Genomic DNA, 26,048 nt, shown 5'->3' with positions numbered 1-26,048 from the left:
TATAGTAGAAGGAATTAAACTATCATACTACATTATACTAAAATAATATTTTAAAATATGAAAGCACCTTAATGCACTTTGATATACTTAATTATTGCAGGAATGTTGTTGCCGACACTGCACAAACATTAACAGACAATTTTGACAAACTTGTCTAGGGTTTCCATACTGAAAACGACCAACAGACTTATATTTCCATATTTTACCATTACCTTTGGAGTCATAGGTGATGTCTTGATAAGGATTTTATCATGGATTCTAAATAGGCCTACTTTACAACTGAACTATATTATAATATTACTAATAGACACATGTGCATGATCTGTAACATTTTCATTTTGAAATTCTCTGATATTTCCGTGGGGTTTCGGGAAGTAAAAATAATTCAACAATTGTCTGCAGTCTAATGAGGATTAAAATCAATCATTAGGGGGCGTCGTAAGTCCTTGCATAGAAATCAGAAAATATGGCAGGATTTACCAGGAAAGTAATTGTTCGTTAGAGCCACACAGGTTCTTTCTTTATTGAACAGTTTTATTGTTGATTCAAACTGGCTCGTTCGTGAGTTTCAAAACAAAAACTGTTGGTATGGTAAAACAAAGGCTTAAATAATATATTCATTTGCTTTCAACACTTAGCCTATGTTATCAATGTCAAAATGTCATTTTCATTACATATGCATGCTCAACCAATTAGCCATATTTGTTTTGCTACCAGAGATGGTTGCATTTCATTACATGGACTTCCAAGATAAATATTAATCAGTTTTACAGATACAATCTGTATATAGTGACCAAAATAAGCAATTTTATAAACCTCTAAATAAATGTCCTTCTGATCAGATAGTTATGAAAGAAATCTAATGTGAATTCTTTAACACAGGTTTCAGATTTTCTTCAGGCAGAAAGAGATACTGTGATCTCCCCTTCATTAATCATTGATCATTGGAACACTGAACCTCTCAATCTTTTAATCTTTTAATCTAAGGGCAAAGGTCAAGGAGTGCTGGGCTGTGCGGCGGCCATGTTCCCTTCTTTCTCTACACTTCTCCCAGCATCAGGCTCTCGAAACAAACCCTGCATAACGTACAGTACAGAAACAAAACACGGTCTCAAAGGATTTCAGTGCCGTTTGCCAACCAAGAAAATAATTATCAGAAACAAACTGGAGCATTTCTTGTGAATGTTTTACAAAAAAAAATATATATATTTCAAATAAATGCTGGTCTATTCATCAAGGAATCCTGAAGAAAATGAGTCAAGGTTTCCATGAAAATATTAAGCATCGCAACATTGAACCGTTTCTTGAGCAGCAAATCGGCATGTTAGAATGATTTCTGAAGGATCATGTGACACTGAAGAATTCAGCATTGCATCACATGAATAAATAACATTTGGACATATATTTAACCAGAAAACATTAAATTGTAATATTTCACAATATTAGTTTTACTCTATTTTTAAAGGTGCATTGCGCAAGTCTCTGAGTTTTTGCAGAACTATGCCCCCTCTGGCGGCAAGCGAAACTGCAACCAGAGGTGTGCACGCTCACGGACAAAAGTTTTCTTTTTTTTATCTTACGTGGAGTTTGCGTTGGTGTTTGAAATGAACTATAAGCAGGTCTCTTACAATCCATCTTCTACGGAGAATGCCGGCGAATACACAAACCTGCCAGGCACAGCTATGTGAGCGTGCCGTGAACGCGCATGACGTCACGCCCAGTCTAAAATTCCGACCCGAATCCCTCTTATTTATTTTACTTTACAGGATTATAGAGACAATCTCAGTGATCAGAGAAGGGCTCATTCAGCCCATCAGGCAATTGTTTAAGCATGTATGGGTTAGAAAACGGGTATTTTTAACATGAAAAGTTGCTTAATGCAGCTTTAATCAAATAAATATAGCCTAGGTCAGCATAAGAAACTTTGATTTCATCAAAAGCATGACCCACTTCAAACGTTTAAACGCTATTGTAGATATTTTGGTAAAAGATGATGAAAGCATTTGCTGTGAGTACGATCACAGTTCTCCTGTGTGTGTTTAACTGATTGTGTATTGCAGGTATGAGAGCAATAAGTTACAATGTTGAATGTGAAATGGAAAGAGCTGAACACATCAGAACAGAAGCAAACTGGCTCAAAAATGTTACGAAATGTTTGATTTTATTGCATGTCATGTTACTTTAACGTCACACGCGTTATACTGGCAAACATACTATTTAAGACAATCAGCCCTCTCTTTGTTTGAGTCCATGTAAAGCACCTCAGACTGGATCCAAAAGCCCTTTGAAATATTTGGCCCTTGACGGCAAACGTTTGTTAAACTAGCGCATTACAAAAGATTATTTTGGTGGAAAAGGAAATTACAAAACCAAAATAAATAGATTTCAAAAAGATTTGTATTAGTACTCGTTCTACCATCAGCATTATGAAGTAGCCATAAAGGATCTGAAGGGTCTGAAAACCTTTATGAATCAAGGGATTTGATGAATTTTTCATAAGCAGCTTCATCCATGAGTTCATCAAGTTCTGCAGGTTTCTCTATGGTCATCTTAATTAACCATCCTTCAAGAAGGAGAAAGGAATGTTTTAGCAGTGTATTATACATGCGTGTAAGGTATTTGGTGACTTCAGCTGCACTCACCGTCTTCGTGGCAGGCTTTATTTACTAGTCCAGGGTTATCTGCCAGATCTGTGTTGATCTCGGTCACCTCTCCGGTCAGTGGAGAATACAGCTCACTAGCAGCTTTGACGCTTTCTAAAACACCAAACTCCTCTGGGGGAAAAACACAATCCGTGATGTCTATGCTGTAACGGCCAGAGGGCAAAAGATGGAGATTTCAAATGATTCTCACCCATTTGTTCAAGCTTTGTTCCCACTTCTGGAAGCCCACAGTACACCACGTCACCTAACGCCTCCTGTGGTGACAGAAGGGGGAAGACCATTAGAGGGTTAGTTCACCCAAAAATGAAAACTAGCATTAATTCGTTCCAAAGACTTTCGTTCATCTTCGGAACACAAATGAATTGAGAGATCTTTTTCTCTTTCAAAGCGACTGTGTCTCTTCAGAAGATTTAGTCTCAAACGCTCAGTACATATGGATTGGTTTTACGATCTCTTTAGGAACTTTTCGAAGCGTCAAACTGGTAGTTGCGTAGCTGTCAATGGAGGGACAGAAAGATCTCAGATTTCATCAAAAAAATCTTCATTTTTGTTCCGAAGATGAACGAAAGTCTTACGAGTTTGGAACAATATGAGCGAGAGTAATTAATCACAGAATTTTCCCTTTAAAGGAGAACTCCGGTCAATTTTAACATTGAGCTCATTTTTTTGTAAATTTGGAGTGCTGTCAATACAGAGAACAACGACAAAAATCGGTGTTGCCTACATCATGTTATCCTCTTTTTAAAATTTGCACCCTGTTGACTTCAATGGGGCAAGTTTTAAACCTGCTTTTAGCCTCTTAACATCCTTGATGTGTCATTACAAGTTCACAGCTGAGTGATTCCTTCAGAGTGAACACGGGTGAATCTGACTGCAGTAGATGTGAAAGATATGAATAAAAATGATGTTATTTCAGCCAGCGCACATACCTGTATTTACATCCTGTTTTCGGTCGAAGTCCATAGTAATCGATTGTCGAGTAACTAAACCTATGCATGTGAACTCGACAATCGACTGCAGTCACTTGGATTATTTTAACAATGTCTTTACTAACTTTTCTGGACCGGCAGATGCAATTACCTAGCAGCCTAATGAAGGAGTGAGACAGCTCTCTGATTTCATCAAAAATATCTCCATTTGTGTTCTGAAGATGAACGAAAGTCTTACGGGATTGGAACAACATGAGGGTGAGTGATTACTGACAGAATTTTCATGTTTGGGTGAACTAACCCTTTAACTGTCAGTCCCACTTTTTGAGCATATACCTGAAAATGACATTTCTAACTTAAATTTGTTATGACTCTTGAATACTTTGGAGCACAGATTTTGGGTTTGGTAGACATTTGGCAGATTAATGTAGAAGTGGATATTGAAAAAAAGTTATAGGAGTTTAAGTGCACAAAAATGTAAACATATATACATTTTATTTAAAATATATATTTTACAAAACATGTTCAACTTTAAAACGGCAAGAAAATCAAAGCCATAAATCTGGGCTGATATCTCAAACAACGAGCTTTCAGTGGTTGAAACCAAACATTTCCACTAGATGACATGATCTGAACCATATTTTTCACAATATCTACAAAGGAAGCATCCTATTCAGAAGCAGTACAGGCAGTATTTGAGTTGAATTCAACCTCTAAGGCTTTGTGTTCAGACTGCAGGCAAATCAATTGCTAATGATCAAATAAGATTTGTGTGGAGACGACTGGTATACATGTATGAATGTCCTGTATTTCCATCACCAGTTTTGATGTTATCGCGGTGTCACCTTAGGAGTGACAATTTGAAATCCCGATTAGAGCAGCCAGAGTGCACTGTCCAGACAGAGACGCATCTGGAAAAATCTTTTGGTTTGGTTTGAATCAGATTTGAAAAAATCTGATTTCATGTGTGTTTTTTGCTGTCCAGACTATCAAAAACCCATATGGATAAAATCTGGATATGGAAAAAATTTAATTTGCTGGCAGTCTGACCATGGCCTAACTAACATAAAAGACTTGCAGAGAAAGAAGACCTCGCCGCCTCATCACAAATGGAAAATCGATCTGTCTTTCTTTATATTTTTTTTTAAAGTGCATCACTATTTCAAAAAGATCTGAACACGCCTTATGACACTGATGAATATTCTTGTCGCAAATTAATAAAAATTACTGTTGCTCTGTCAATTGTATATGTAGTTTGTCAAGATTGGTGTAGGTTTAGACTAAGATATTATATATAATGGCAAACGTCCCAGTGCTAAGACAGTGAGAGGTAACAGGGTTCATGCCGTTTCAGCAGTAAAAAGTGTAAAAACAAGGATAAAACATTTGAAACTGAACCGACCCATTTCCTTATAGAGGGGAGCAAACCTGAGCAAAGTTGCTGATGCCGACAGTACCCACACCACCCTCCACTCGCACCCACTCGTGTTTGTCTGTAAACTTCAGAGCTGTAAAGACAAGACAATTTGATTAATAAAGAGAATTTTAATCATAAAAAGATCAAGATAAACAGAACAGTTAGTTAAAGCAGAGACGGTCTTATTATTGGGAGGGAGATACGAGGGTCCGTGGCTCTACCGTTGGAGAGAGCGTAACGGCTAACTTGGATCACGTGTGCCTTGATGACCAATCTCAATCATTGATACAGTCTTGACTACAGTCTTGCGACAGTCAATCACTGTTTGTGGATACCATGAATGAGAAGTTGCGTACACTGAATCATACTTGTCATGCTATTGTGCGTGACTTTTCTTATAAAAAAAAATAAAAAATCAGTCTTAACTCTTAAAATAGATCAATCCAGATTTAATGTTTAAGAGCAAACGTTGACGATTAGCCAAAAGACTGTTGATTCAATAAATGATAAGCCGTTCTCCCACAAAAGTGGTTTATTCAGCGTAGTGAAGCCTCTCCTCCATTGACATCCATTAAATAAAAGTCAGCCTATGGTTTCATTTAAGTTTTTTTTTAAGTGTTTTTCATCAAATATTTTATTTTATTTCACTCCCCAAAAAACGATTAATAGCTGTCAAATTAGTTCTAACGTTGTTATAAACACTTAAGACTTTTTTCTAATGTGAAAGACAATATGGGGAAATGTTGAATAATGTACTGATCATTCTTTTTCATGCAATTACAAAGAACGGGCCTTTCAAAGATCCAATGGTACATTTAGACAACACCGGTTTCAACTAAAAACGGAAACCTTTTTATGCATTTTGGCTGTTTATTTACATGACAACAGCGTTTCGGGGGGCCAGAAAATGCAAACTTTGAAAACGGGTTTCAAGTTTTTGAAAATGACAGCGTTGTTTCCATGTAAACTACAGAAATGCTTTATATGTGTGTGTCGGTCAAATGGGGTTGGAATGACATGAGAATCATTATTTGCCCTTATATTTTGAAGAACTATTACTTTAAACCTGACACTTTTCTTTCAAGTACAATTAGTATATAAATATTAACTTCCTGACTGATAATAGTTGACCATTTGAACTCCATGAGGCGAACGATGCATTAATTATTTCCAGATCAGTCGCTCCATTTCACTGCATTGTGTTTTCTAAATGATTGAAACTACCTTCTCATACCATTGTACTGAACATGACGCAGTCACTGAGGGTGGAAGAAGCAACAGTAAAAAGGTCACGTTAGGGCATGCTGAATGATTTTAATTTCTGTGCCAGCAATTGCAAAATAACTGGCTTTCAAACAGGTTTCTTAAATACCCCATTCATGGGTTTCTGTACAAGAAAGCAACAAAATTAGTTTCACATGATAAAACAAGTGATTCACATTAAACACCCACTTCCGTATGACAAAAATGTCAGGAATGCCTCGATATCCCTGGCACGGGACCTGATTAAGAAAGCAAGCAGTCATAATTTGAAATAAACATAATATAAACTGCGTATTAAGAACATAGTTTTAAGGAAAATAGTCTGGCACACCAATGAACCAGTGCTGAGGATTCCCAGAGGGGTAATGCCTCAAATGAGTCGGATTCTATCATCAGCCCATGCAGAAACAATACAGGTTTAAACCAGATTGTGAGCAGGGCTGAATGCTGGAACATGGCTGGGCTTTATGCAAAACACTCCTGTTGTTATTTCTGATCTTGAGGCAACATAATGGAGGTGATGCATGGATGTAATTTCATATTACACAGATTTGTCACTGACAGATTTCGGTGAGATATAATGTGGAGTCAGGGGCCTCTAATCAAACTTCACAGGCACGGGATGGAGCACGGTCTTAACTTTAAATAGCCACATTTTAAGATCGCAAAGCCAAATGACAATACTGTAGCGAGAAAATTGGTGCATGACGAGTTTGATCCGATGCAAGCGTCAGCAAAAATTACATTGACCTTACATGTACATGTAAACAAATCGCTTTAAATAACGCAGAATAGAAGAAAAAAAAATAATGCAATAACGAAAAAGTTTCAAAAATAAAGAGACTAAAAATAAAGAGAAGTTGTTCGAAAATCGAATTCGCCAAGTAACTTACGAATAAAACGTACAAGACATGCATGACGTAACAAACGAACCAAAGTTCCAACGTTTAATCTCAATTCTAATTCAGTTGATAAGCACACATTAGATTCCAGCACATTAAAGCTCTTGAAAAGACCAAAAGACGCATACAGGAATGGCTGCAGTCCTTACGGAAAAGCTAAATGTGAGATGTAACGTTAAAACGTGGGAACCGTGAGTTCAGTAAAGTTTTTACCTCCCGAAAGCCGCGAGCTCGTGTAAAGCGTCCTTAAGATGTTTGGTCTTAGCGAATTTTGGCACGTCCAGACATGTGCAGGTCTCGAGAGCAGGGGCAATGCTGCCGAAAAGTTTGTCGAAACGCATCTGAGCGCCGCACACATCGCCATCTTCACCGACTCTGGGCTTCACATATGAAATTCCAGCCTGATGCACTTGACCGAGCGAGAGGCGCGCGACAGAGGCAAGAAGCGCGCTCACGCTAAACCAGGGACCTCACGGTGCTGATAAGTTAGACTGAGAACAGAGATATCGATAACGACAAGAACATTGGCACAGACTAAACGACCCATTATACAAAGTCCAAACATGACGAAAGCAAAAGGATGTGTGTAGCACAGTAAGTCGAAGCCAACGTTCATGTACATAATACATTAGTTTCTTTAGAGGGGCCCCCAAAATATGTGGATATTTAAGTCATATATGCATATATCAAACCAAGTGACGTCTGCAAACTAGAAAGATACACCTTTTCCTTTTTTTTTCCCAATTACTTTTAATCAACTGGTGATTCTCACTGCATGTCTGAAGTCACACCTGTATGTAACCACAGGTGTCATTAATCAAATTAAACATGGTCCATTAACGTTTGACAATCCAAAGTGTCACTTTTTACACTTATTACTTATGCATATTGTATAAATAAGTTTTATAAAACAGTAAAATGTTCTGATTATATTAAAATATCAAATATTGTACAATCTTTCTAAAAAATAAATGGTTAAAATACACTTGTTTTACTGTCTAATGCAATGATATTCATACTTGTTGGGGCCAGTTTTTTCCCCTGGTTTCACAAATGAGGCTTAAAGCTAGTCCCAGACTAAAATGCATCTTAAAATACATCAGTATCATTGTTTTGTCTTGAGATGCACAGCACACCAGTATTGTTATAAAGTTTATAAAAAGCTACTTAAATGTCCTAATTTACCTAAGGCCTAATCCTGGTTTATCTAAGCCCTGTCTGTGAAACCAGGCCTTAGAGTTCATCAAGCTTGCAAATTATGACAACTACCACCATTACAAAACTGCTTTAAAAAGGCATATTATACATATTATACAAAAGTAGAGAAAACTAAGATGAGATGATGTCCACCTGTGATACAGAAACAAAACACACAAAACCGTTTGGGTTGTATAAGTCATTATTTAATGGGATTTAAATGAACAGCCATTGTTAAAAAATACAGTTGGACAGAAGATCATAAAACATCCAAATATGTCTAAGAAACATCTCGTTTAATCACCCCAGGTCACAAAACTGCAGGAAATCGACAACGGGCAACAGAGAAAAGAAAACAGGGTTCCTATTCCCCATGAAACTGTGAGCCGTATGTTAAAAGAACTGCTGAAATCCTTCCTTCCATTATGAACAGTGCATAGGTCTTGAATATTCAGGTTATAACCCTAGCCAGTGACAATAAATTGGACAGTTAATCCTCAGGTGTGTTTTCTTCAGAGTTACACTGATGTGCCCTCTGCAGGTGAAGCTGCTTTATTATCTTCAGGCTTCATAGCAGGGAAGAGAAGCACCTCCTGAAGAAGGAAAGCACATCAATTCAGATCAGAGTTTTAATTTCAAACCATCCACACAGAATCATCTTTGACTGATTTATTTACAGGTTCTAGTAGCTCTAATGAAAAGGTGTCATGGTGGGTCATACCTTGATGTTGTTGGAGTCCGTGAGGAACATGGTGAGCCGGTCGATGCCCATGCCCCATCCAGCCGTGGGTGGAAGCCCGTACTCCAAGGCAGTGCAGAAGGTCTCATCAATAAACATCGCCTCATCGTCACCTTCTGCCTTGGCCTGCGGACACAACATGAACATTCATTCACCTGGAGGTTACTTTCTAGTTTCTACCCAAAGCAGCTTAGTAGTGATGTGCCCGAAGCCAATTCTGAATTCGAAAAGGCATGGAAAAATGAGTAACGCATTCTACGGAGCCCCAAAGGGGACAAGTTAGGCTTGCTGCTGTAGTCGGTTACATTACAGTACATCACGTGAAAATAGTAGGGAGAGATGACTGACAGAACGGTGTCTGAGGATTTGTTGTGCAACAGTTCCTGAGCGTCATTGACGTCTTTTAACATCTTATCTTGTAAAATGTGTGGTCCGTACCGCCGCTCCCTCTACACGGAGGACACGTGATCGCAAATTGTAAAAAGAAGGTAAAGAGAGTGCATTCAAAAGAAATTGGAAATTGGCCATGTACTGTCCCTGATAGGCTCCAATTAATCGAAACCGAATTGTGAAATTCGTCTAATGCCCAGCCCTATATACTACCATTCAAAAAGATTTTTTCAAGTTTTTGAAAGACGTCTCATATGTTTATTACCAAGGCTGCATTTATTTAATTAAAAATAGTCAAAACAGTAATATTGTGAAATATTATTCCAATTTAGAATAGCTGATTTCTATTTGAATACATGTTAAAATGTAATTTATTCCTGTGATCAAAGCTGTATTTTTAGCATTGTTACTCCAGACTTCAGTGTCACATGATCCTTCAGAAATCATTCTAATATGATGATTTGATGCTGATAGAGTTTTTTTCAGGATTCTTTGATGAAGAGAATGTTCAACAGCATTGATTTGAAATAGAAGAAATCTTTTGTAACATTACAAAAATCTTTACTGTCACTTTTGCTTAAAGGGGCTGTATAACGCCCTTTTCACAAGAAGTAAAATAAATCTCTGATGTCCCCAGAGTGTGTATGTGACGTTTTAGCTCAAAATACCCCACAGACATTTTTAAATAGCATGTTAAAATTGTTAGGCTACTTGTTGAGGGTGAGCAAAAACACACCGTTTTTGTGTCTGTCCCTTTAAATGCAAATGAGCTGCTGCTCCCGGCACAGGGGGCGGAGCTTCAACAGCTTGTGTCCTTTACCTCACTCAGACACTCACTGAAAATTTCTAAAACTTTTAGCCTTTTATGTTCAAACCAATCAGACGAAGAGTCATACAATGATGGAGAGACTCAAGAAGAGGTGACAACATGTAGAAGCAACAGGACATTTCTGAATGGTTAGCTAATGAATTTATGTAGCTTATGTGTAGTTATCTTCTAGTCATTGATTAGCATATTCTGTCATGATAAATCGTGTTCCCGGGGGCAGGGCTTATGTAAATTGTAGGGTTGGTGATGTCACTAACCCAGGAGGAATGTCGTGTAGTCTATACCAGCAGTTTGTTGTAGTCCTTAAAAAGCAATTTCTTTAAAAGAAAATATCTCCCTTTCCTTTGAACTTTGAGCATTGTAACTTTGCAGATGTTGTTTATGCTCAAACAGCAACATTGCACACTAACTAAAGTTAGAAAAGTGAAATCATAATCAACCACCCCTTGAATTTAATGCATCCTTACTGAAAAGTAGCAAAATCTTACTGACCCCAAACCTTTGAATGGTAACGTACATGATACAGATATCATGAAAACACTAAATGTAATCGTGTAATTAGTCTAACGTGAATACAAAATAATTGTTTAATTACAATTAGTATACTTCTCAATATAATTGCAATACCCATGCAAATACAGTGTATCAACACAAACCACCAGAGCCAACAGCAAGTGATTGGAATTTTTTCAATAGTTTGATATTTTTAAAGGACAAAATTTGAAAACTGAGAAAGTCCCCCGAAATTAAACTTCAGGACAAGATTAACACAGAAAATGAGGTATTTGATAGTTCAGCTTCACCTTAGCCTGCTGCTCAAACAGTTCTCGTTGTCTGATAGGATCGTTCAACTCTGTGTAGGCATTGCAGATCTCCTTCTTCATCACAAAGAGTTCGAAGCGCTCGGTCAGACCTTTCTGTGATCTGTGCCTGAGGAGGAGAGACAGACAATACATCAGTTGAATGCGTTTGATCAGGGGTGTCCAAACCTGTCCTGGGGAGTTCAGCTCCAAATTTAACTGTTTTTGGTCAAATAAATGTAGTATATTTTTGTTCAGTAATATTTTTTATTTTTTCCTTTGTATTTTGAGAGAATTTCATAGTACTAATTGATATTGATGTGAAAAAAATTCCATTGAAAATAATTAAAAATCTTTTTTTTTACTACTTTTCAATTAAAGCAGCATTTCATGTTAAAATAGAGACCATGCCTTTAAAATAAAACATTTTGAAGGCATTAATGCCATCTGGTGGAAGTTAAAAAAACAAAACCATCTGTAATGCCATGTTTTAACCATTAGATTCCTATATAGCTCTATATGAAAAGGCTTTATAATCTCAAATACTTATTCTTTATTAAGCTGAGGATTTGGATATACCTTTAGAAATCTCAAAGACAACTTTTTTGTAAAGGTTTTTGTTTGAAATGAGTTTGTTTGAAATGTTGGTTTGAAGTGTTTTTGCATTAATTTTACTACTACAGTCAAACCTGAACACAGAAAAATACATTTTGTTACACATCAAAATTCAACAAAAATGTAACAGGAATACTTGAGGTTAATCAATTTGATTTCAATGTTTATTTTGCACTCTTGATATTTTAGAGTTTCACCCCTCTTTGCTGTGAACTTTTTTCTGCATAGTGAATGATTCGTAGATTGTACACAGAATATTCTCTGTATTTTCGTATATTTGCGCATTTCCCATTAATTTCCTATGGCGGACATTTTTGACCGTGAACAAAACGTGTTTGGTTTTTTTACGGCCACAAAAGTCATCAAGGTTTCCAATGCAGTAGCAATACTTAATTTCAAAACAAGAAAAAAAAAAAAAAAAGACAGAACACCACCAGAGGGTACACACACCCAAACTCAGCTAACTAGGGTTTACAGAGACTCACTAGAAACGTCCAGGCAAGTGTGTTGAAGCTGGTAGGAGCTCAAATCTGCAGGAGGTTGGCCCTCCAGGAGCAGGATTGGACACCCCTGGGTTAGATCATGTGTGATTTAACTACAGAGTGAATAACTAGAAATCAAGAGTCAGGCACATACCATTTTGCTAGAGGACTCATGATCTGTGGATGATCACAGATGAATGTTGGGTTGATGCACTTCACCTCCAGGTAGTCTCCCACCAACTATATGGAAAAATCAACAATAATATGGCAAAATCAGTTTAAAATGTGTACATGTTGATGAACACAAAGAACAAAGTACACATCTTTTGTAAATAAGCCAACTGTTGTTTATGATATTGAGTGCTTTTGGTGTTAATACATATTTTTGTGAGCATCATACAATTTCTCTGGACAGATGGTTAACACGGCTGGTCCATGCGGTAATGTCGGGCAGAAAATCCAAAGTGTGGGAATACTGAGAGGGTGATGTGTGACCTTAAACATGACTTATTTAAAACATGCAACTAGTAGTAGTACTTAATTTTAGCCACCTTACATGGCCGTTATCCTCGATAAAGGTGCGCTAATATCAGGCACATATCCAAGTGTTCGTGCGGAGTGTGGAATCTTAACTAGTAATCGCTTACGGCATCATGACGTTTAACTTAACTTCTTCTCAAAGCCCGGCTTCACTGTGAGCAAGACACAGAGCTCACTTCTCTCCAACAATGTGGACAAACTTGTTCCTTTCTCGTAATATGCGAAGATTGAGATTGGTGAGATTAGTCAGGTTTAGCTTCATTGTTCATGTTGTTGCGTTTCAGTTTGCTGCTATATTTTATATATTCGTTTTATATAATATATATATATATTTTGTTTGTGTTCTGACCTCTGAAAAACTGAGTTTTCATTCAATGTTAAGACAATGTCAATGTTAATTGTTCACATTGATATTTCTCTTTTAACTGTTTCAGTTTGCTACATATTTATTTATAATTTATGTCCTAGATTTAAAAAATAATTTCCTTAAATTTTAAGATAAGGCAGTTATTTATAGCCTATTTTAGTTCATGTATTAAATGTAAACAATTGAGAAAGAAAATGGATGCGTATCATCACGCACATTCTTCCACTCATTACTGACATTCTTCAAAATATCTTTTGTGTTCATCAGAAGAAAAACTCGTACAGGTTTGGAACAACTTGAGGGTGAGTGATGACAAAATTTAAATTTTGGGTGAACCATCCCTTTAATATTTAAAATGTATTAAACATGTTAGCTTTGGGAATTTAAGACAAGTTGGAGGTTATCCTAAGTTTACGTAAGATATTTACAATGATTTTTAAAAACATTATAAAGTGTTGTCTTTAGATCAATCTTAAGAAATGTTTTTGGGAATACAACGTATTCTTAAAGGAGAACTCCGGTCAATTTTAACATTGAGCTCATTTTTTTGTAAATTTGGAGTGCTGTCAATACAGAGAACAACGACAAAAATCGGTGTTGCCTACATCATGTTATCCTCTTTTTAAAATTTGCACCCTGTTGACTTCAATGGGGCAAGTTTTAAACCTGCTTTTAGTAATAAAAGTGGATTACTTCACCATTCCTGTGAAAGATATGAATAAAAATTATGTTATTTCAGCCAGCGCACATACCTGTATTTTCTTCCTGTTTTCGGTCGAAGTCCATAGTAATCGATTGTCGAGTTCACACGCATAGGTTTAGTTACCTATGATCACGCGCGTGAACTCGACAATCGACTACTATGGACTTCGACCGAAAACAGGATGTAAACACAGGTATGTGCGCTGGCTGAATAAACATCATTTTTATTCATCTTTCACATCTACTGCAGTCAGATTCACCCGTGTTCACTCTGAAGGAATCACTCACATTAGCTGGGCACTTGTAATGACACATCAAGGATGTTAAGAGGCTAAAAGCAGGTTTAAAACTTGCCTCATTGAAGTCAACAGGGTGCAAATTTTAAAAAGAGGATAACACGGTGTAGGCAACACCGATTTTTGTCGTTGTTCTCTGTACTGACAGCACTCCAAATGTACAAAAAAATGAGCTCAATGTTAAAATTGACCGGAGTTCTCCTTTAACTTTATACTTAAGTAATAAAATAGCAGTTAAGAAGAATTTTACTCCTAGGAATGTTTGGTGAATCCGGCTCCCTGAGCTCTTTTCCATCGCATTTCTATTATAGTGTCAGTTTTTGGCCCGAGGATCATACCTTATCAAGAAGACGAGCAGTCGTCCTAGGAGGAGGGCATTCAACTTCTTTCTGAGCACAAAGGTCATCTAAGAACTTGCGCGTTTCTGTCAAAAAAAAGAAAAACTTTTTTAAGAGTAAAGCTCCACATGTTCGATTATGTCAAGTCATTTTCATGTAGTGATTCAACAGCTCTTCTCTGTGCTCGTTTGTTTATTGACTGTAGCGCTTACCATCACTGTCGTAGGTGTCAGGAGCTGGAAACTTCACTCCCAGTTCCTTCTCCAGGTCTTGAGTCATGCTGATCCGTCTGAAGGGAGGAGTGAAGTCTATTTCTTGGGCTTGTCCTTCTGGACCATCAGGATGATACGTCACCTTATAGCCTCCGGTAACGTGCTTCACCATTCCTGTGAAAGCAGAAACGTCACTTGGTGTTTTCAGACATGTTATATAAATGAAGGGATAGTTCACCTAAAAATGAACCTCATGCCATCCCCGATGTAAATGATTTTCCTTCTTCAGATAAACACAAACAAAGATATTTAGGAAAAGAATCCCTCTGTGTGTGTCCATATAATTCATGTGAATGGGTGTGTGTGATCATGGCAGTGACCCATACGACCCCAGTGAATCAATGTCTTCACATGTCACAACTTCTCTCTCATGAATGCTCGTATTACAGTAGACCATAAGCAATGATTAACAGTTAAAACTGTTAAAGTTAAAAACATTAGTGTTTTTCTTACACACACCAAACATTTCACAATAGAAGACATTGATTCATCCACTGGGGTTGAATGGATTACGGTCATGTCCGCTGTGTGTGCCAGTTTGTGCTTGGCACCAATTCACTTCTGTTTATTTCATGAAAGAAAGCCATAAGTCTGGGATGGCCAGAGATCGAGCAAATGATTATAGATTTTTCATTTTTGGGTGAACTATCCCTTTAAATCATTGAAAAATCATGGAATTACAGAATTATGACAGTCAAAAAATTCATGTTAAAAGATTTAATTCACCCAAAAATGAACATCGTCAATTACTTGCACACAGGTCGTTTCAAAACCCACAAGACTTCCCTTTATCTTAAGAACACTAATAAAGATAGTTTTAATGACACCTGAGAGATTTTTGTCCCTCAACCAAAACTTAGTTCATAAAATTAAAATCATAAAAGGAATCCGTATATGAACAGATTACTTATATTCCAAAGTGACTTGCAGTAAACGTCAAGCGTGCACATTTGGATTCGTATTGAATGAGCGATCTACATGAGCCCAAGTTTATTTGTATAGTGCATTTCCCACATGCCAGTAGTTTTGGTTTCTCTTTAAATTAGTTTAGGCTTGACATTAAATGTTTATAATGTATGCCACTCTCATTTGTCTCAGAATGTAATAATAAAATGTGACTTACGGTATACTCCGATGCCACTTATCAGTGTTTATTTTTCCTCAATGCAATTTGGAGCCAGTTCAACTATCCCTTTAAGAAGCACTATGAGCGAAACTACAGAACTGAGAAATTCTGGTTTGATTCCACTTGAGGTCAGTTTCTTAATAAGCTGAAGTGTATCGTATTTATTTTTATTTTTTTGTGACGTTCCATCCTCTTCATGCAGACATTCCAGGATGCAGGACATTCCAGAGCGTGAAATGACCAGAACAAGGTATGGCAGGGGATTAAGGCTACGTTTACCCTGCAAGCCTTAATGCTCAATTCTGATTTTTTTTTTTTTTTCACATTAGCTTTTAAATATCAGATTTGAGTGTGAAGTGGTTACGGTCCTGAACTGCACTGCACACGCAAAAGAACGATAACAAATACGGCAAGTACTGTCATATTTAAGTAAACACAGAGGTTACTGAAGTCAGCATTTAGGCATTCATTTATAAGGTTATGTGCCGCAGAAGCCAGCGAATTTGTGCGAAGGTGATATGAGGACGCAGACTAAGAGTGCAATGTTTTTCTTGTACAGTTTTTCCTTAAATTTTGCTTGTATAGAGCGGTCACTGTAATATTTAAGCGTATAACAGCTCACCGTCCCTCCACTGAGTCTTCCAATATTCAAAGAACTACCAGAGTGATGTCCTGTAAACTGTAGTATAAAAGGTAAGTATTATGTGAATGCTTGGCTAAAGAGATGCGTATTTAATCTAATTTTAAACTGGGACAGCGAGTCTGAGCCTTGAACAATATCAGGAAGGCCATTCCTAAACTCTGGAATGGCCTTCCTGATATTGTGCGAGGCTCTTGAATCAGATCGAAAGCATTAATATTATGAACAGCAGCTATAATAATTATCTCCCATCTGCTTTTCTGTTGTAAATAGAGTTTGTCAGCTCCAGTTTGTATCCAGCCTCTCATGGAGACTTCAGATGCCCCAACACCCGTGAAGAGATGACTCGACGCCTGTGAAGAGACGACTCGACGCTGGCGATACGTTATGCCCTAAATTAATACATGATTAACTAACTGTATTTTTCTATGTACATTTCTGAAATGCACTTCCTGTAAAGCTGCTTTGAAACAATGTTTTGTGAAAAGCGCTATACAAATAAATTTGAATTGAATGTCCATCAGTTCCGAATTGTGACAAATGTTGATCTAGAGTGACGTAAAAGTCACATGAATTATGTGACTGTTCAGACTGAGGTCACATTGTAAAACATCAGACCTGTATCAGAATTAGGACCACATATGGAAGTGGCCCAAATCAGAATTGAAAAGATCAGATTACATGTGGTTTGTGCCGTTCATACCGATATATAAAAATCAGATTTAAGTCACATGAGCAAAATAAATTGGATTTGGCCCGCTCTAACAAACCTGAGAGAAGCTTCTCTGTGATTTCCATCAGGTCATGATAGTCCGCATAAGCCATGTAGAACTCGCATGTGGTGAACTCAGGGTTGTGGGTAAGATCGATGCCTTCATTACGGAACTGACGCCCGATCTCATACACACGGTCGATTCCACCGACTACCAACATCTGTAACATTGATGAAGGTTAGATATCCAATATAACTCAAGAACTTCAACATTTCAAATTTGAACAGTGACACATTTACCTTATGGTAAAGCTCAGGAGCAATTCTCATGTAGAGGTTCATATTGAGCTCATTGTGGTAGGTGACAAAAGGTTTTGCTACAGCACCACCAGGTATCAGATTCATCATCGGTGTTTCAATCTGTAAAACACATTAAAAAAAATGGCAACCAGTAAAACATGGAGCAATTGAAGAAACTCTCTCAGCAGACCATCTCAATCCGCATGATATTGAAAAAGAAAAAAATTACATTGTGATATTTAGTTTTTCAGATTATGAATAGCTCTATTTGGAAATAATTGTTTTCATGTATTATGAAAACAATTATTTCCAAATAGAGCTATAAGAGTCATCTAGTGAAATTAGGCATTCTAGAATGATTGGGGTAATTTTGTAGGGGAGTGAATTTGCATAGAACAAACATTACAAGCAAGAATAAATACAACAGAACAAAGATACAAATGAAATAAACAGTGCTTTATGTTTTCAGGTCTAACAGTTTTCTGGTACGGAAATTGAATCCTCAAATGTAAAAATAACACTGCATAGTCGTCACTGTATAAATTAAATATATTTAATCTTTGATAAAGCTACATAAGTGTTTTTCTCTTTGTATTTTGCTGTTTGATTAAAGGGATAGTTCACTTTGAAATTAAATTTTGGTATGTTTTAGCTTACCTCAAGGGCATCCAAGATGTAGGTGTCTGTTTCTGCAGTAGTTTCAATTTTGATATTTTTAGGTCAAACCGTTCTTGTCTGTCAGTCGTATAATGCAGGTCTATGGTCACTGTCTCAAAGAGCACGCACAGAGTCCAAATTAAAACAATTCCCCATCGTCCAAATTAAACAATTCCCCATCATAAGTACACATTGATGGCCTAAGACACGAAACGAGCACAGCTCTTGGACGTACACAGCCACGTCTAAGTGATCTGAGGGTGCGCGCGCATCCTGGTGTGTGACGTGTACGCAGACTGGTGCATAGATATATATACACTAGATGTCGCCTTGTCTACGGCAGTTCATTGGAACGAATGTCTTTAAGGCGACATCTAGTGTATATATCTATGCACCAGTCTGCGTACACATCACACACCAGGATGCGCGCGCGCCCTCAGATCACTTGGACGTGGCTGTGTATAAGAGGTAAAAACGATATAAATACTGCTCGTTTTCTCACACAAACCGCTCGTTTCGTGTCTTAGGCCATCAATGTGTACTTACGATGGGGAATTGTTTTATTTGGACGATGGGGAATTGTTTTAATTTGGACTCTGTGCATGCTCTTTGAGACTGTGACCATAGACCTGCATTATATGACTGACAGACAAGAACGGTTTGACCTAAAAATATCAAAATTGAAACTACTGCGGAAACAAAGACACCTACATCTTGGATGCCCTTGAGGTAAGCTAAAACATACCAAAATTTAATTTCAAAGTGAACTATCCCTTTAACATGAATGACAGACAGAAGCAGGTTTATTAGGCTGCTGTCACTTTAAGACTGAATGCACAGATCCAATATAATGATACGCATCCGTATTCTTTCTCAATTGTTTATATTCACGTGAGCAGTAAGCGACTGTTTACTTCACTTGTTCTTTACAGAGATCTCCCTCTTGTGTCATCCTTACCTCAAGAAACCCAAGCTTGTCCAGAAAACTGCGGAGATAAGTGATAATCTTGGAACGGGTAACAAACTTCTGTCGCACAGAGTCATTAAGAATCAGGTCCAGATATCGCTGTCGGAACCTGGTTTCCTAAAGGTACAATGAATAAACATCAGTATCAAAATCAGTACCAGTAAAATGACAGGTAAATCCGAAAGAGAGTTTAAAGAAACTAGTCTTTACCTTGTCTTTCAGGCCAAAGTGAAGGTGGGGAAGCATATGAAGGCACGGAGACAACAGTGTCATCTCCACTGGAATGATGCTCAACTCGCCCTTCTTTGTCTTGCCAGGGTTCCCCCGGACACCAATGATGTCCCCGCGCCTTAATTTGTTGTTGATGTGCACAAAATCTTCTTCGGATTTGTAGTTCCTAAGAACAAATAACAAAACACAGGTTACGTTACTACGTCAAAATGTGAAATGCCTGTGAAACGTGATGCCGTAGAGTGCAAATCCGACCTGGAGTTGGCCATGACCTGCAGCTTGACTCCTTCTCCTCGCAGGTCATAGAACAGCAGCTTGGCACCTGAAGCCCTTTTAGCGTGGACACGACCTTTCAATCAAGCAAAAACACGAAGGCACAAAATAAGAAAAAGGATCAAAATGTTTCTTAAGACAATGTTTTGGATCAAGCAGCAGAAATATCTCTTTTTGTTAAAGATATACTAATTCTTCACATTTTTAGGTGGATGAAATATGTGTTGCGCATTACCAACGGCCAAGCGCGAGTCTAGTTCCAGTGGAAGAGTGACCCCTGACCTGACGCATGATGTATTGACGAACGTGGAAGTGCAGATGACAGAGCAAAACAAAGGTCAAGAATTAAAAGTCTTTTAAAGAGAAATGTGAGACGAGCTTGAGTTTGAACAGTGAGAGGCGTCTCCTCTCACCTTATGCTGGGTACACACTACAAGATATTCGGGCAATTTTGGACCGATTTCTCCCCTTCCGACAATCCTAGGTAAAGTCCCGATTATCTTGATGGTTCTACAGATCATCTTATCAGATTTTCCTGTGGTGTGTTAAGAATGACTGAATCTGCTCGGAAGAACATCTGATCTCGAATCGTAAATACCCAAAATGTTAAATTTCTTTTTGCCGGTCGTCCGCCATGTTGGTTTACTTTAAAGTCACGTTTGATGGACGTTTTTGCAAGATTTCCTGTGTTCACAGGCTGGACTGTTGTTTGTGAATGGAATCTGTTAGTGTGTGTGTTGTGTAGGGCTGGGCGATAAAACGATAACGATAATTATCGCGATATAATTTTTCTCGATAAAACGATATCAAGAGGTCGAGCTCACTAGAGCAGATGCGTTTACTGATCGGTCTCGGTCACGAAATCCAGTGAGAAGCGCTTGAGTTCAGCGAAAAACACAAATGTCTCCGTGATTTAAACCAGTTTAAAGGCAGATGAAACAGCGCTGACAAACAGGAGAAACACTGTGCGCAGCGATACAGTCTGAAGGCTTTTCCGTCTACAAATTCCCATCATTTACCATGGATTTACTGTAACGTAACGTTAGCCTAGTAATATCAACTGCACCATGAAATCTGGGATATACATATTGAATTGTATTATATTATTAATGTAGACAATGTATTAAAGGACTAATGGAATATAATTACAGTATTTAATAATGTATTTAGGCTACTGTTTTTCATACAAATACCATAGAAACCATAAAGTTACACTTTGCCATGATAGAGGTGCTACAGGCTATGCCTGGTTTCATCTGTGGTTGTCATGATCTTAATGCATGATACTGGATGACCAATAGTTAAGTTTAATAAAACTCAAACAGTCAGAATGTTACATTTTACCAAAAAAAAAAATAATTAGCACATGCAGAAACTAAGAAATTGTCCAATAAATATATTTATTTTGTTAAGGAAAAATGACAAATGTTTGAATGTTCTACCTCAGATTTGTGAAATGATCACCTGTTTGGCAAGTGTTTGTCATGATATGTTCTGACAATAAAGTAGTTTAAAACCACAGTTAACGCTTTTACTTAGGAGCAAAAATCTGCCTTTAAACTTGAAAGAAATAAAGATTTGACTTTTATCGTGATAATTATCGATATCGACTGATATAAAAAAATTATCGTGATATTTTTTTTTGCCCATATCGCCCAGCCCTAGTGTTGTGCTTTCCTGATCACATCGTGGCACTTAGAGGAACAAAACAGTTAAATCTATGATTTCTTAGTCATGTTTGTGGTCTCTCAAATTTTGAAAATCTTAGAAGATTTAAAAAATCTTAGTGTGTGGCCCCAGCTTAAGCTTACGCTACTCCTACATCAGGTCAGAGGTCACTCTTCCGCTGAAAATAGACTCGCGCATGGCCATTACCAGAAAATTTTAGTTTATAAAGTTATAAATACGAATATTTTTCTTCCAAAAACGGATGGATGTGCTTTTTTGGGCTTAAAAAAAAAAAAAAAAAAGTACCATTCACTCCTTTATATAAAGCTTGAAAGAGCCAGGATAATTTTATTTTAAAACTCTATGAGTAAATTGTGGGATAATTTTCATTTTTGGGTGAACTATCCCTTTAAATCCCAAGTAGAAAACACTTACCTGATAAATTGAGGACAACATCAGTCAAGTGGTCCCCTGGCTGAAGGTTGCTATATCGCTCAATGAACTCCATAAGCGACAAGTCCACATGGAACTTGTGAGGGTACGGGTCTTCAGCTGTTCCCTTCAAGGCTTGAATGGCTTGTGAACGGATCTTGAAGTATTGCTGTATTGAAAACAAGATAAATCAGTCACAATTGATTCTGAATTTGTGTTCCAGAAATATAACTTCCATAATCAAAACTCGACATACATTTGGGTCCAGGGTTTCCTCATCGGCCCCATATGCATTTTGCTGTGGCTTGTCATTGGTTTCCTGTTCCTGCTGTTCTTTGATCTTGGCTTCCTTCTCAGCCGCCTTCTTCTCAGCTTTCATGCGCCTTTTCAGCTCACTAAAGACACACAGGGTTAGAAGAACGAAGCTCAGACGCCGTGCGGAGAAACACTACTGGCATTGCTGTCGCACAGCTTGCACATTCATGCTGTGGAAGTCTCTAACAAGCAATATTTTTTAGTGACAAAAGGTTGGTCGCTTTTCGCATTAAATGGAAAGACCACCAACCTTTTGCCACTTCTCCAGCGACTTCCTTGAATAAGCAAAGGCAGGCTTTGTGAACTGGGAAGAGCAAACGTCTGCGCCCTGAACGCTTGCAGCCTGCATATTCTGACCAGATTCAACATGATGCGAACGCCCTATTTGATGAATCAAAAACAAAAAATTAAGGGTCAGATTTATGGCACCCTTACAGAAACGTACCATGGTACAGTAATTAATATTATGCGGTGATACCATGGTACTATGGAATTAGTTTTCATTGTCATAAATACATATTGGTATCATTGCTGTTTTTTTTTTAATATTTTTTATATATATATATAATGTTGCTGGTAACACTTTACAATAAGGTTTCATTAGTTAATGTTAGTAACTGAGCCTTACAGTCGTCTCAGTATGTATTTTTTAAAAGTCAGTTAATATAAATATGACTTTGTAGTTAGTTCATGTTTGCTTATCTATTAAATAGTATTAACAGATACAACTTTTGACTTTAATAATATAATAATAAATGTTACTATTAACATTAACTAAGATCAATAAATGCTTTCGTTTTTTTCATTGTTTTTTTCATTGTTAGGCCACGCTGGGGATACTTAATTTAATCAATTAACAATACTATTGATCAGCATTACCAAACGTGGACGTTTTACACTAGAAACAAACACTGATGTACTATTTTATTTAATACTGTGAAGCTGCTTTGATACAATCTGTATAGTGAAAAGCGCTATATAAATAAAGTTGACTTGACTTGAAGCTGTTAACTAATGTAAACAAAACCTTACTGTAAAATGTTACCATGTGAAGAAATTCTAGAATAATAATACTGCGATTATGAAATACTTTCTCGTCCTGACAGGTGAAACGGAGCTCTAAAATGAGAGAAAGAGAGGAAAACAGCTGACCACTCGTTCTTTTGAGTCTGATATTCCCAATGAATCATTTGAATCGGTTCACAAATAAGAATCTCTTTAACTGAAATTGAAACGGCATAATAATGAAACTTTTTTTTTTATTGAATTACAATAATAATAAAACATTTTACATACAAGAGTACACATGTCAGGGGTAGAGAATAAATAAGAGAGAAAAAAAAAAGAATAAAAAAAAAGAAAGGCTTTTTTACAAAAAAAGCTTGTACTTGTCAAACAGCTGTGTAGTTTTCATAGCTTTCAGGTTTTTACTTTTGGATATAGTTTCTAAATATATCTTTACATCAATTTTAAAATGTTCAAAATTTGGTATCTTTCCATCCCATTTGACCTTATGAATATAGTAACGGGAAATTATAACAATTAAATCAAATATAAACAAAAAATTTGTATCACCCTCAAATGAAAAACATTTTAACATAACATCAATTTCTTCAAAGTTAACAAGAATCATAACTTTACTTTGCAAGTAATTGCTAAGTTCTTTCCAAAACATTTGGGTCTTGGGACACTCCCAAAATAAATGCTTAATAGTCTCAGGGGTAATTTTACAAAAAGCACAAATATCTTCAATGTTCACTTAAAACGCTGTACCACAAGTGACTTAACTGGGTAAATTCGATGGAAAATTTTATATGAAACCTCTTTTACTTTGTTTGTCATAATAATGAAATTACTTCTGTTGTAAGAGTAGTGTCCTAGCATGCTAGTCCGAATCTAGCGTGACCCGAAAACCGATAGTGAAAGCATTCAGAGAATACTTCGACTGATAAGGCGAAAAACAAGATACTTTAATAGCCTAATCGCAGGGACGTTACAATAAGATATATTTACGAAGTCACGACGTAAAATAATTGCCGAGTCGGTTCTTTAAAATACTGGGTAACGGAAAATTCTGACCTCTCATACGCGAATACGCCATTAGCTTTCTGTAGAGCCGCTAAGGAATTATGGGGAATGAAGTTGTCATTTGGACAACTAAATGCAACCGGCTGTGCAATTTGAGGATTTACAAGCATAAACGAGATTCGCGAGGATGCTGACGAGAGAATAATCGGCACAAAGACTATACATGGTGAATAGGAGTCGAAACACTCTGTCAGTCAATCGCGTTCACGCGGAACTAACCACGTTGCCCGGCATGCGTTTGACCCGAATCTCACAGCAGTGAAAGTCACGCTAAGCCATACAGTGCACACAAGCAAACTTATGTTTAGCGTTTCGTGCAAAATAAGCATAATCGCTGCAATGCTATAATAAATTACTGTACTTTTTGCTGAGTTTGTCTCCATCCACGACAGCTCCGTCTGCCATCTTCTTCTCCGCGCTCTTCCGCCAAACACACACACCAGCGGTGAAACTGAAGGCAGATATACAACACAGCAGCAATAAACTAGTTAATCATCCACATTTCAGTGTAAAAGTACCGTTGCTTGGGGTTGCATCAGTCACTTTCTCTTCTAATTATTTATTTTTTATAAATATTTGCATGTTAACATTAACAAGACCAAAAATGTTCATTCATAATATTAAAACTAATGACACATTATTACACAATGAAATAATGGTTAAATGGTGGTTAATTGTAAAATTATGAATCTGTAAAATATAAATAGTTAAACAAAATACCAAATAATAAAACAAACACACACACACACACACACACACACACACACACACACACACACACACACACACACACACACACACACACACACACACACACACACACACACACACACACACACACACACACACACACACACACAGTGAGGAAAATAAGTATTTGAACACCCTGCTATTTTGCAAGTTATCCCACTTAGAAATCATGGAGGGGTCTGAAATTGTCATCGTAGGTGCATGTCCACTGTGAGAGACATAATCTAAAAAAAAAAAAAAACAGAAATCACAATGTATGATTTTTTAACTATTTATTTGTATGATACAGCTGCAAATAAGTATTTGAACACCTGTCTATCAGCTAGAATTCTGACCCTCAAAGACCTGTTAGTCTGCCTTTAAAATGTCCACCTCCACTCCATTTATTATCCTAAATTAGATGCACCTGTTTGAGGTCGTTAGCTGCATAAAGACACCTGTCCACCCCATACAATCAGTAAGAATCCAACTACTAACATGGCCAAGACCAAAGAGCTGTCCAAAGACACTAGAGACAAAATTGTACACCTCCACAAGGCTGGAAAGGGCTACGGGGAAATTGCCAAGCAGCTTGGTGAAAAAAGGTCCACTGTTGGAGCAATCATTAGAAAATGGAAGAAGCTAAACATGACTGTCAGTCTCCCTCGGACTGGGGCTCCATGCAAGATCTCACCTTGTGGGGTCTCAATGATCCTAAGAAAGGTGGGAAATCAGCCCAGAACTACACGGGAGGAGCTGGTCAATGACCTGAAAAGAGCTGGGACCACCGTTTCCAAGGTTACTGTTGGTAATACACTAAGACGTCATGGTCTGAAATCATGCATGGCACGGAAGGTTCCCCTGCTTAAACCAGCACATGTCAAGGCCCGTCTTAAGTGTGCCAATGACCATTTGGATGATCCAGAGGAGTCATGGGAGAAAGTGTTAAGGAGAGGATGACCGGGGCCATGTTTTGCGAGATTTTGGGGAACAACCTCCTTCCCTCAGTTAGAGCATTGAAGATGGGTCGAGGCTGGGTCTTCCAACATGACAATGACCCGAAGCACACAGCCAGGATAACCAAGGAGTGGCTCTGTAAGAAGCATATCAAGGTTCTGGCGTGGCCTAGCCAGTCTCCAGACCTAAACCCAATAGAGAATCTTTGGAGG

At 37.5% G+C, this 26,048-nt stretch overlaps 2 protein-coding genes across 8 annotated transcripts in view; both read right to left on the bottom strand.

Moving 5' to 3' along the window:
• Positions 1-526: 526 nt before the first annotated feature.
• Positions 527-7,880, bottom strand: gcshb (glycine cleavage system protein H (aminomethyl carrier), b). 2 transcript variants are annotated; one of them, XM_081358879.1, is made up of 6 exons: positions 7,388-7,822; positions 6,462-6,511; positions 5,021-5,100; positions 2,854-2,917; positions 2,643-2,774; positions 2,147-2,563 (listed from the first exon to the last, which is right to left on the bottom strand). In XM_081358879.1, exons 1-6 carry the CDS (start codon positions 7,513-7,515, stop codon positions 2,466-2,468), a joined length of 552 nt encoding a protein of 183 aa, XP_081215005.1. In that variant the 5' UTR covers positions 7,516-7,822; the 3' UTR covers positions 2,147-2,465. The 2 variants fall into 2 exon arrangements, with proteins under 2 accessions (XP_081215006.1, XP_081215005.1); XM_081358880.1 differs by lacking the exon at positions 6,462-6,511 and having other exon boundaries at positions 527-2,563; positions 7,388-7,880.
• A 39-nt stretch (positions 7,881-7,919) lies between these two features.
• LOC308686836 (lysine--tRNA ligase-like) overlaps positions 7,920-26,048 on the bottom strand; it is a 77,470-nt gene continuing 59,341 nt past the window's right edge. For 5 of the 6 annotated variants that reach the window (XM_081358871.1, XM_081358872.1, XM_081358873.1 and 2 more), the window contains 15 exons: positions 24,512-24,601; positions 22,313-22,443; positions 22,004-22,142; positions 21,751-21,916; positions 19,630-19,723; positions 19,354-19,540; positions 19,135-19,260; positions 17,520-17,639; positions 17,278-17,440; positions 14,682-14,855; positions 14,470-14,555; positions 12,381-12,466; positions 11,133-11,259; positions 9,093-9,236; positions 7,920-8,964 (listed from right to left, as the gene is read on the bottom strand). In XM_081358871.1, the coding sequence (XP_081214997.1) occupies positions 8,890-8,964; positions 9,093-9,236; positions 11,133-11,259; positions 12,381-12,466; positions 14,470-14,555; positions 14,682-14,855; positions 17,278-17,440; positions 17,520-17,639; positions 19,135-19,260; positions 19,354-19,540; positions 19,630-19,723; positions 21,751-21,916; positions 22,004-22,142; positions 22,313-22,443; positions 24,512-24,601 (1,908 nt within the window). In that variant the 3' untranslated portion in view covers positions 7,920-8,889. Of the gene's footprint in view, positions 8,965-9,092; positions 9,237-11,132; positions 11,260-12,380; positions 12,467-14,469; positions 14,556-14,681; positions 14,856-17,277; positions 17,441-17,519; positions 17,640-19,134; positions 19,261-19,353; positions 19,541-19,629; positions 19,724-21,750; positions 21,917-22,003; positions 22,143-22,312; positions 22,444-24,511; positions 24,608-26,048 lie in introns of those variants that run through there. The other variant, XM_081358876.1, reaches the window with a different exon arrangement.

The sequence above is a fragment of the Scardinius erythrophthalmus genome (assembly GCF_964197995.2).
Source record: "Scardinius erythrophthalmus genome assembly, chromosome: 2".
In the NCBI taxonomy this organism is placed as follows: Eukaryota; Metazoa; Chordata; class Actinopteri; order Cypriniformes; family Leuciscidae; genus Scardinius; species Scardinius erythrophthalmus.
Note: the sequence above shows the minus strand (reverse complement) of the source record. Positions and strands in the feature narration are given on the sequence as shown.

Excerpts from the sequence above, each read along its gene's own strand:
- gcshb (XM_081358879.1), bottom strand. The coding sequence starts at position 7,515 with ATGCGTTTCGACAAACTTTTCGGCAGCATTGCCCCTGCTCTCGAGACC. Across the intron at positions 6,512-7,387 it reads GAGCTCGCGGCTTTCGGGAG|GTCCCGTGCCAGGGATATCG; the intron begins GTAAAAACTTTA and ends TTTCTTAATCAG. Across the intron at positions 2,775-2,853 it reads AACAAAGCTTGAACAAATGG|AGGAGTTTGGTGTTTTAGAA; the intron begins GTGAGAATCATT and ends TTTTTCCCCCAG.